The 12,146-nt window shown below is 37.2% G+C and overlaps 1 protein-coding gene across 1 annotated transcript in view; it reads left to right on the forward strand.

Moving 5' to 3' along the window:
• The window catches only part of Col19a1 (collagen type XIX alpha 1 chain), a 298,074-nt gene that overhangs the window by 115,843 nt on the left and 170,085 nt on the right, over nucleotides 1-12,146 (forward strand). The window contains exons 12-13 of the mRNA XM_027392846.2: nucleotides 678-720; nucleotides 10,931-10,984. Of these exons, the coding sequence (XP_027248647.2) occupies nucleotides 678-720; nucleotides 10,931-10,984 (97 nt within the window). The remainder of the gene's footprint in view (nucleotides 1-677; nucleotides 721-10,930; nucleotides 10,985-12,146) is intronic.

The raw sequence follows: 12,146 nt of genomic DNA on the forward strand, positions 1-12,146 counted from the left end.
GGATGCAATAAAGACGTCCCAACTGGGGATGAACACTCTCTTAAAAAATAACACATAGTAGTTGAGATATACTCATTGGATTTTTCAATTTGTTCATTGTATTCTATTATTTGGATACTAATAATTTTGTAGTATAAAATAATCATAACATAAAATCATAACATGGCTTTAGAGGCTGCACCACAGTTCATTCATCTATGTGCAATAATTTATTAGATAAATTCCTTATTCTTGAGCATCTGGAATGTTTCTCGTAAATACCACTGTGTTTTTTTTATAAGGTGCCTTAAGCTTCTGATATGATTATTTCCTTAGGATACATTCTTAAAGAAAATCACAGGGCCAGGTGGAAGGAACTGATTTAAGATCCTTGGTATATATTGCCAAAATGCCCTCTGGAAAGTTATTTCTTGCTTATGGAAGAAAAGAACTAATCCTTGTTCTAATTCTACTCTAATCATTTTTTATGCAGCATTCCTTTAACCTTTGAACTTCTTTGGTTTTAGGGCTCAGAACTGTTTATTCTTCAAATACATGTTTCTTTCAGTGGATTAACAAATAATCATTTTGTTTCATATATATCCAAACAGTATAAAACTCTTGTTATTTTCTTAGTAAAAGGTTTGAAATACATTTTATTTTTACTGTATAAATTATTTCTTTCTAGGGTGAACCAGGGCCAAAGGTGACATTGGTCTGGCTAGCCTTAATGCACAAGACATAAGCCTAATTCTCTTTTTAATAATGTTCTGTTTATTTCTACCACTGAAATATTCTATCTAATGCAATTAGAGTTGGTTCTCCTTGGCAGAACCAGCCCCAGTCAAACAAAATGAAGGATGAAGGTAGGTTTTACACAAAGTAATTTCCAGCAGTGTTTTTAGCATCATTGCAGGGCTCCCTTGGGCTTCATTTGTCTCATGTGTGTCCTTACCCACACCAATCCTTTCTTCATCTTTATGTCGTGCTTGATTTTTTTTAAAAGTTTTCCTTTGATTGTCATTTTCTTCCTGCCTGTGTTAATCAGTAAACTTCATTCTCATCCAGAGTTCACAGTCCATATCTCCAATGTCTCCCTCTAGGGAAAGGTTGTGTCTGAAGGGTGGTATTTATGTAAACAGGGGGAAAAAGAGAAGGGAGGCTGTATACTAGGATTATACACTCTTCCAGAAAACAATGATCCCTTTACCACCCCATACAAGAGCTCTTCAAGCTAAAGTAAACTACAGCTTTTGACATCTTTGAATTCAATTCATATCTCTCCTGCTTCCTGGAGCATTATTGCCCCTCCTTCAAGATTGTTAACACAGATGTTAGGATGAAATTTGAACAATAGCTTAATTTTTTGTTTCTTTTGAAATATACATAATTCATATCAACACAGTAGCCATTTTCTGATGAAATGAAGATTGTACTAGGAGCTTATAAAGTGGCGACCCGTTCCCTCGGTGTCTATTCTCATTTACTATACACTGTTTAAGTGGTTTAAAGGGCCACATAGCCTACATTTATGAGTCAAGAATAAGGAAATACTTGCCAAGGCTCTATTTCATTTCCTAATACCTGGAAGACTTGGAAATCCTTGCCATGCCAAGAGATATTATGAATATCCATCTTTTGTGCAGTAGACCTTCATAGCAGGAAGGAAGGTTGAAGCTCAATCTGTTGAAACTATGGAGAAAGTAATCCAATTCCTGACAGACTTGCTTCAAAAAGAGTGACAACCCAGGAGTTACCCTTGGTACATTTCTGACATCCCTCAGATTTAGTTCCTTGCTTATTTCTTAGGAATCTCCATTCACATTTTTTTTGTTGGTCTTCACCTTTTCAGTAAGTTTCCTATACTGAGTTAAGCACTAGCACCATACATATCCCCATCACCTTCCTTTGTTATATCAGGACATTGACCCATGTGTTTAATTGCAGCATCTGACATACCTTGATATCACCATACTATGGTACCTGGTACAATAGTGAGGGATCTAGAGAATAGGACAAAGCCCAGATTTTACCCTAGCTGTGCCCTTAGCTCAGCAAATCACTTCTCAGTGGACACACTTGGCATTGGTACCAAAGTTCCCTCTGATAAAGTATCCTATGATTTTATACAAAGATTTTTAAGATTACAGGCATGGAACGCCATCATGAGATTCAAAGCATTCTTTCGCTTTGTTTTGTTTTTGTTTTTCGAGGCATGGTTTCTCTGTGTAGCTTTGGGGCCTGTCCTGGAACTAGCTCTTGTAGACCAGGCTGGTCTCAAACTCACAGAGATCCACCTGCCTCTGCCTCCCGAGTTCTGGGATTAAAGGCATGTGCCACCACCACCTGGCTCTCATTTTTGTTTTTGAATCCTTGCCTCATAAAAAACACCACCGAGAAGGAAAACCCAAAACACACTGAGAACCAGAGTATAGAAAGCACTGCATTTGCAGCATTAGTTTCTTTTCTTGTTGCTATGGCAAACACCTGGTAACAAGCAACCTAAGGAAGGAAGGAAAGAAGGGTGTATTTCAGCTCAGGTTGAGGGTCCAGTCAAATCACTAAAGGGAACTCACAGTAGGATGAACATCAGCTAGCTAGTCACACTGAATTCAGAGTCCGGAAACAGAAATAAGGAAGCTAGTTTCAGCTCTGTTTTTCGCTCTCATTCAATCCAGTAATCTGGCCCATGGATGGTACCACCCGAATTAGGGTCCTCCCACTGCATTAATTCAATCTAGAAACATCCTCACAGACGTTCCCAAAGATGTGACTCCTGAGTGAATCTAGAACCTGTCAAGTTAACAAGACCTGTCCTTCCTATAAGTTCCACCTTTTGTTTTAGAAGATTTATTTCTAAGAGGTTCTAAGATAGATACAATTTGGGTCCTTGCCTAGTTTTCTATAGTACTATTAAGAAAATAAAGATGTGTTATACTACCAAGTACTTACTGAATGCGTAAGTTTTCAGTTGCTGTTTACTGACTTTTACTTTTTCAGAAACTTTGTCACTGTATTGTGTAGTCTAATAGGCAAGTACTGAAAGCCTCACCTAAGACAATGGTGAAAGGAAAGGTGTTTGAGGTACTTCTGTAGACATCACATACTTATGTAAATTGGCACTTGAGTAGAGGGGAAACTCAAACATAACCCCTTTATCATTATTTATGAAAAAGACATGTACTTGTGAGAAATATGAGCATCTCAAACACTCCAGTATTGAAAAGGATAGCCAAGTGTTCTTTGTACAAGATTGCTGATGTAACAGTATAAAACAGTCCTATCTAGAAGTTTCCTAGAGACATCTGCATACATGTTCTGGCAGTCACTGAGAGAGTCCCAAACTTAAGTAAGGCCAGACCTGTGGAGGATGGAATGGTCTTGTGGGAGTCAATCATACACACCAAGAATGGTTCTATTTCTTTCATGCCTTAATTCCTTGAGACTATAAAGCATACCACCAATCATGAAAAGGCATATTAATTTGCTTTATTTGTTACTTAGTTGATATGTATAAGATGATTTTCCCAGAGATATTCAGGAGTTATGACCAAGAAACAAGAGCAAATAATAAGAGTTTGCTTTCTTCTCTAGTCCCATTAGTTGTGAAGAATAAAGTGCTATTATGACATTCCCAGATGTGGCCAAGGCAACAATGTTTTCATAAATTACTTTCGTTAAAAATTCAAAATTTAGTCTTCTGCCAGCTTTATGGGCTAGCTAGATCAGAGCATTATAGCAAGTTATTTCCAGAAGAAAAAAAAACGTAGCTTGAGGAAATCAATTTTATTCTATAAAACAGTAAAATCATACTTTAATTCTGAATGCTTGACTAAAAGGTCTCATTTTCCCACTAAATCATGCCATACGCCATTACCTGTTCTTCAGTGCTAAACTCCTGACGGCAAGCCAAGTATTTCAGTACTTGTGACAATTCACGCTGACCTTGTAATTACAGGCACACTTCTTAGGGAATGCATGGTATTTTAATGGTGATTTTTAACTCCCTAAAGTCAAGTCAGTATAGGGATTATCATTTCCAGAATATTCAGTTAGAATGCAAGTAAGCAAATTCAGTATACCAGCTTACCACCTTCTAAGCTACTTTCTACATTACAGTGAATTGTAATGATTTAATAGTTCCATTAAATGACTTCAAACAGTCCAGGTTTGATGGTTTTTACTTTTGTATAGTGGATTTAGTTTGATGGGATGGATCCTAAAATACATTATTTTTCTGTGCCAACCTTTCCACAAAATAGCTAGCTTGCTTAGTTTAGAAGGTAGTACATTGTCATCCATTCTTTCTCAGCTGGGTACTGTGGGATTCAGGACAAGGCAATTCTCTACCATGTGGGATTGTCTTTATTTATATGCTTTTGCATATATACATGCAGTAACTAAGCAAAAAAGGCCATGAATTCAAAAGCAAGCAAGGAGAGGTATGTGGGAGGATTTGGAGGGAGGAAAAGACACAAAAAAATGTTGAAATTATATCATAATATCCAAAAAAGAAAAGTAGGATATGTAATATCTTTGAGCATTGTCAAGTGATGTTAAATAGTCTCTACTCCTTGGGATGCCAAAAGTTCTCTCTCTCTCTCTCTCTCTCTCTCTCTCTCTCTCTCTCTCTCTCTGTGTGTGTGTGTGTGTGTGTGTGTGTGTGTGTGTGTGTGTGTGTGTGTGAACTTTGGGTTAAATGCTGAAGTAATAATAAACATATTTCCATTGCAGTTTAAGTGATATACTAAGCAATATAGAAATTATAAGATTTTTAAATTTCTCCAATTCAGCCTTCAGAACATAAGATCTTGTTCTATTGTATAGTTAAGTGGTTCTGACTGTGGCCTAGTATGAAATGTATTCAACAACAGTGTCTTAGAACAGACATAAGAGGGAATACTATGAATGTATTCTTGTGAGCATTGAAGCCGGACAGTCTGCTTCGAATTCCAGCTCTTTGAGTAACTACATGTCACACTAGCCTATTTATCCTCTCAGTTTCTTTGTTTAGACATGGGATGATAAAATTATTAGTGCTTACTGGCATCCTGAGAGGATCAAAGGCATTATCATGCACACACCAGTAGAATAGTGCTCAGCCTACAGTTAGAACTACATAATCATTCTCTATTAAAAACTTTGAAATGTGACATATTTAGCTTTAATAGATATCTCGTTTCTTAATTTTTTTCAGGTGGCCACACAGAAAAGTAGGATTCAGCCATTGAGTTTAGTCTCCTCTACATGTTCATTTGAAACATCCTATAGCAAAACTACCGTATCTGACATTTCTAAAATAATCAGCAAAATCTTCTTCCTTATACCAGTGAGCTACACTACTAATTATACAAACCCTGAAGTCACAAAACCAAAGACATCATCCGGTGACAGCTGCTGCCATTGCTAGGAAATAAGATTTGATCAGTAGATGGAACAATGAATTAATTAATAGCTTAAATTTTTAAACAAATAATATTATTTTATACCATCTGATACTTAAAGATGCCATATCACATGAACAATATATTTTCCAATGAAAATCCTGCAGTCCATTTGCTCTATATAACACCATCCCTCAGCTTTCATTTTTCCTGTGGCGAAAACTCCACATCTTCACATTACATGCAGATACAACTATCATATTTCAAGGAATCCTTATAAATAATCATTTACTGAAATTCTTAATAATAGATATCCATCCATTTCTTAAGCTAAGAACCCATTTCATTTGGTGTTTTGTGCTTTTTAATTTGAAGTTTTATACATTAAAAAGTCTTTCTTAGTGGGGTGGTGGTGGCACACGACTTTAGTCCCAGAACTCAGGAGGCAGAGGCAGGCAGATCTCTGTGAGTTTGAGACAAGCCTGGTCTACAAGAGCTAGTTCCAGGACAGCCTCCAAAGCCACAGAGAAACCCTGTCTTGAAAAAAAAAATAAAAAAGTCTTTCCTAGATGAATACTGTACTTACATCATTTATATTCCACCCTTTCCTCCCTTTAACTTCCTCCATATCCCCACCACCACTCCCTCTCATGCTCATGACCTCATTTATAAGTTCCTTTTACACACACACACACACACACACACACACACACACAGAGAGAGAGAGAGAGAGAGAGAGAGAGAGAGAGACAGAGACAGAGACAGAGACAGAGACAGAGACAGAGAGAGGACCTACTGGGCCTATTTTATGATGTTTTTATAGACATGTGTTTAGAGCTGACTGCCTTTGAAGGATTGGATAACTTACCAGTGGGCATATGCTTAGAGGGGAAGAAGATGGATTATTCCTCTGTTGCAGTCATTGATTGTCTGTAGCTCTCCATCTAGAGACGAGGCCTTATGAAATGTCCCTAATCTGCACCGTCATGTCAACAGGTGTTGCCATAATGCAGGTCTTGTGTAGGTGACCACATCATCAAGGTTTCCTGGTTGCAGCACATCTCAGTGGTTAAAGGTTCATGCTCAAATTTCTAAACATGTTTTGTACTTTTGTACTGTGACTTTCTTTCCCCCCTCTGGCACTCAATAACATTGATAGCAACACCAGCCTGACAGGAGGAGAAAAATCATACCTGCAAAAAGCATTACTGAGCTGCTTTTCTGAGCCTATTGCAAAGCCATAGCTTTAGCATCACAGTACTTTGTCACAAGGGAAATGAGTTACATGGGTTTACTTCCATGGCTATAGCTGTAGAAGATTGATAAATAAATGCAGTAGTTCTCAACCGCATTTTATTCTCTATGGCTTAAAGCATGGTTGTTGCATGTCTGTCAACCTGAGTTCGAAACAGAACAAAAAGCACTATTAATTATCCCTTACTTGCCCTGGAAAAAATGAGTAACTTTATTAAGTGCCAGCCATCTACTAACTGTTCTTACCACTATGATCTGAACATCTCTTCAAAATTACTATTGCTTATACCTATTTTATGTAGATGCACTAATTACTTAGGATTGTACAACAAACACTATTTTTTTTCATGACTCCCAAATATCATATTACCAAGTCTTCAGCATGCCCAGTAGATTTGGACTTCCCTGGGAAATACACTCTTCAGCAGACTGTCCACTTCTCTGACAGAATTCAGTAGTCACAATGAGTTGCCATTGCTGCGATGTCTCCTTCCTGGCTACAAGCAAATGAACCCCTAAAAGTTACTGACTTAACTACCATTACATCTTTATTTTAATAATTACAACAAGGGATAATATTGTGTTGGAGTCTTTAAATTTTTTGATGTATGATTTTTATGTATTATATGGATTTTAAAGATATAAATTATGATTACAGTGAATCCAGAAGTAAGCATTATAACTGAGAAACTCCTTTCCCCAGAATCTGCCTGACTTATTCTACCAAACGATCTCCTTGTGCTAGACTTAATCACTTACCCATATATATGTCTACTCTTTGAATTAGTCAGGGTTCTCTAGAGTAACAGAATTTATAAAATGAATCTCCCTCCCTCTCTCCTTTCCTCTATCTTTACCTCTCATACACATATATGTTTAGAATTTATTCGAATGATTTATAGGCTGTGGTCCAGCTAATCCAAAAATAGCTGCCTGTGAACAGAAGGTCCAAAATCCAATAGTTGTTCAGTCTTTGAGGTTGGATGTCTCAGTTGCTATTCAGCAATTCTGGGATCCCAAAGAAATAAGCTCTAATGCCAGTGAAGGAATGGATTTGCTAGTGAGGGCAAGAGCAAGCAGGCAAAGATTGAGGCTTCTTTCTTCCATGTCCTTTATATAGGGTTCCAGCCTACAGTGTGGTCCAGATTAGAGGTGTGTCTTCCCACCTCAAAGGATCTAGATTAGAAGTTGATCTTCCTACTTCAAATGATTTTTAAGCAAAAATCCGTCAAGGTGTGTCAGCCAATTTTGGATCTTAGTTGCATGTAGTCAGCTTGACAATAAAATAATCATCACATTCTTCTCTTCCATCTTACAAAATATACTTTCATACTATGTTTTTATAAGAACTATGCAGTCTGACATGCTTGTCAATGTTAGTAATTTCCTTGAATATGTCTCAGATGTTTCTGTTTTATTCCATTTCTTGTTTCTTATTGCCTATGCATATTTATTTGCATAGTTTTTGTGAACAATAGGAACGGCAGACTCTTCCTAAAAATTTCTCAGTTGGCCAGTGACACAATGTTTTGGCCAATAAATTAAGCCAAGAATGAATGAAGCATGGTACCTCCCATTCCAGCCCACTTTAGCCCTTCTGACTCCTAGTATGTGCTGACTTTGATCTCATCTCTTCTTGGCCACAGATAACACTCTCTCCCAGACACTCTGGTATCCGGCATGGAAATTTTCCATTATCCTTTTTTTCTGCTTAGAAATCTAAAATTTATGTTTCATGATATATTGAAAGTCATTTTAAAAAGTCATGTCATTTTCCTGCTAATAACATTGAAGTGGCCTCCCAATCAATTGAAAAAAATTCTTCACATATCTTCTCTCACTGCCCTTGACTTAAAACCATATTTCTTATCTAGATGCTAATTGTGTCATATTACCTAGGGGCTTTTGTACCTGCTATTTATATCACCCTTAAACTTCCCCCTAGGATCCTAAAACAGCAGTCACATTTACATAGAGATTGTTTCTACTTATCCTACATGAGGTATCTCTCTCCATCACTTACCTCATTAAGTCTGCTGACTTGTTTATTGTCCATCTCATTAGTCTTATAAGTTGCAAGAATCTTAACTTTGTAAAAGACAAATATATGCTGCATTTATACTTTTTAAGTCTAAAGGAGGAGTTTTTATTCAAGCAGCTGTAACAGGGATTTGCAGTAAGGGGAGGGGGTCAGGCTCATCTCCAAATACAAGGACATGGGTTGAGTTATAGACAGCAGGATAAGAGGAGCACTATGTGTGTGGGGGATTACTAAAAGGAAACATAAAGTATGGCACAGTTCTGATCTAAAAATTTTCTTACTAAAGACAGCCCAGAACAAGATGTCAAAGATTACAAGGATGGGAGAGTTGTGAAAGCTGAATTAGCGATTTAAAAAAAAAAAAAAAAAAAAAAAAAAGAGTAACCAGGTTGAGCAAGCCAAGGACAGGAAAGGGGCATGATCCAGACATAGTTAGGAAGGGTGCTCAGAGGCTCCTGGTTAAAGTTAAGTGATGGAGATCACCTTTGTAACCTTCTTATTCTCTTTGCATCTCCAAAGCAATGTAGAAGTATAGGGAAAGCGACAAACTCAATACAGAAGTAAATATGTTACGTATTCCATTGGCCACATGGAGAAAGGAAAAAGAAACAGGCAAAATTACTTTTAATAATATACTTTACTTAATCCATTATTGGCAATTTTATCATTTCTATGAATAGTATAAGAAAGTATTAATGAAATATCTAACAGCACTTCCTTATAGTACATGTCATAAACTGAACTGGAAATGCAGATCAGTAGTGAAGAATTTGATAGCATGAGCAAGACTCTACTCAGTCCTTATCAGTGAGAAGAATGGGGTGGGAGAAGAACGTGAAACAATATGCAACTATAAATACCAGACAGTGTAGGTCCAAACTCTAGGATAGTGAGTGACCACAAGGTACCTGACAAAGGTTTATTGGATAAATTGATAAATGAATGGTAGAAACCCATTCACAGAAATGGCTGTTGTCTTAAGTGGTTAAGATGTTCCTTTGCCAGGTTTTACTTTCAAGTGTCTACTGTTTGGGGAAAGAATAGATGGATATTCCAAATAATAGTAGAATACTACACTTCAAAATATTTATTAAACACTAAAATAATGATTAAAATATATTAAGGTATTTATTCATTCTGCAGTTGGTTGTTTTCTGTTTTGGGTTTAGTTTTTTTTTTTTTTTTTCTAAATTGAATGATTTGCAAAATGAATGCTCTGTGCTCTATCCATCCTTTGTTGCTGTTAATGTCCGAAATGGATTTCACTCTCTCTGTTCAATGAAATTGTTTTATCGAATTAATTTTTGTTACTTTACTTTGTTCTTGGATTCTATGTTGAATACCTACCTGTTCATTATTTACTCACTACAAAACGCCTGGGTAGCGATAGCGAGATCCCTCAGCTAGGAACAGCAAAATGTTTGGACTTAAACTATGTGTCATATCACTCCCAAATGCTTCTTTTTCCACCATTCTTTCTCCCTCAACCAATGTGTTAAAAATGAAGGCAGACGTCTTTCCTACTTGCCACACAGTCAGGATGCATTTATTCAACTTGCCTTCAGTTTCCAGCTGTCAAATTGATGTGCCCATCACCAACTAAATACCTCTAAAACACCCAAGAATCGAAAAGATTTGTGAAAATATTTATCTGACAATCTCTCTACATCTCATGTAGTTCCATTTGATAGCTTTGTAGATCCAGATTCCAAAAAGGAAAGGAATTAGAAAACTAAAACGTACTTCCAAATGGGCAGGATACTACTTTTTTTGCTCCAGCCTGGTGAGTGACAGGAAAAGAGTGCAGCTCCTGTAACCCTCCCCCCAATAATTAAATTTCTTGATAGAGATGTGAACATGTTTTTGATGTAACTCATGAATTTTTTGGCAAGCTTTATAAAGACTAAATCAATGCTAAATCAGAGGTATTTACAATATCCACAAATTTAATCCGAAGAGGATACTTAAAAGCTCATATAGATCTAAATGATGTTCCCCCAGATGGTGAATTAATGTAATTTTAGCAGGAAGCGAAGTTGCACAAATATGCAATATTGAGGCCTCGCACTGGTTTAATGTCTCTGAAGCCACCGCAGCACAGATGTTGCTTATCACATTGGTGCCAGTTGCCTGTCTCTCTCTCCACTACAAAGGGAAGAATGGGATTTGGCAGTTCAGGAAAACATGATTCATTTTCTTACTAATAATTTCTCAGTAATTGAAGCTGTTGGTGACTCTTATATAGAAATGATTTTCGTTATGTTCTTTTCAGGGTTTGAAAGGTGACTTGGGTCCTCAAGGTCCACCTGGCCCAAAAGGAGAAAAGGTACTGTATCTACCCCCAAGTGTCCTAACCTTATTTTAAGACACCCCCCCCAGAACTAAGTGACTTCTTACAGATCCCTTCTGGTTGCACAAACATCCTGAGATTAGTGGAAGGCTGTTATAGGAGAAACCTCTAAGTAAGGAAAGCCTTTTGGTTGCTTTAGTGTGAGAGACTGTGACATTAACACATGTGTAAAACCTGCTGTTTCTCACCTTCCCTTGACAGCACTGAGGTGTTCCAACACCACATTAGCAAAGGTGTCCTATGTCAGGAAATTCAGCCAATCATACCACTGTCACCTTAAACTTCAGGCAGGTGGCATTGATGGTAAGGAAGCAACTTCAGAACTCAGCCTTGGATTAAATGCTCCATTTCTGTGTGCCATTTTATAACAGCATTTTGACAGTGGCTTCTCAATGAGAGCTAACAAATATTAAAGGTAAGAGTTGTGTTGTATGAGGTAACTAAGCAATAGTGATTTCATAGGAGTTGTACATGACTGCATTTTATTCTCCACAATCAGCAGAGGCAGAATTCCTTGTGTATCTTAAATATTTATCTTTGAGTTAAATATGATCTCAGTCTTTAGTGACTGACTTTAGTTCCTTAACAACTGTTATTTTGGTGCAACTGTGCCGAAATTAATGAATATACAATGCTATGTCTTAAAACTTGAGATAGCTAAGTTTAATGAGAAAATCCTAGGTATACTTGCCATGGCAACCCCGTGGCACACTCCATAGGCACAGGTATTCCACAATGTTCAATGCAATGAAAGTCACAGCGAGGACACCCAGTCCTGATGACTGAGCCCTCATTAAATGAGCCCTCAATAAATAAAGGTCCCAAGACAGTGAAACACATGAGTGACACATCATGAGCTTGTGAATACTTTTCAAAAATTTTGTTTTTAAACAGGGTCTCACTATGTAGCCCTGGCTGGCCTGGAACTTGCTATGTCAATTAGGCTGGCCTTAAAATCATAGACATCCTCTTGTCTCTGTCTTCCCAGTGGTGGAATTTAAAGTGTACCACTACACCCAACACTTTCAAGGATTTTTTAGTAGTCAGTACACACTCCTGAAAACCTGTACTCACACAGGTCAACTAAGTGATTCTAGCACTGGAAAATATGCAGATGGAGAAAAAGACTCTGAATTCG

The sequence above is a fragment of the Cricetulus griseus genome, assembly GCF_003668045.3.
Source record: "Cricetulus griseus strain 17A/GY chromosome 1 unlocalized genomic scaffold, alternate assembly CriGri-PICRH-1.0 chr1_1, whole genome shotgun sequence".
Lineage (NCBI taxonomy): Eukaryota > Metazoa > Chordata > Mammalia > Rodentia > Cricetidae > Cricetulus > Cricetulus griseus.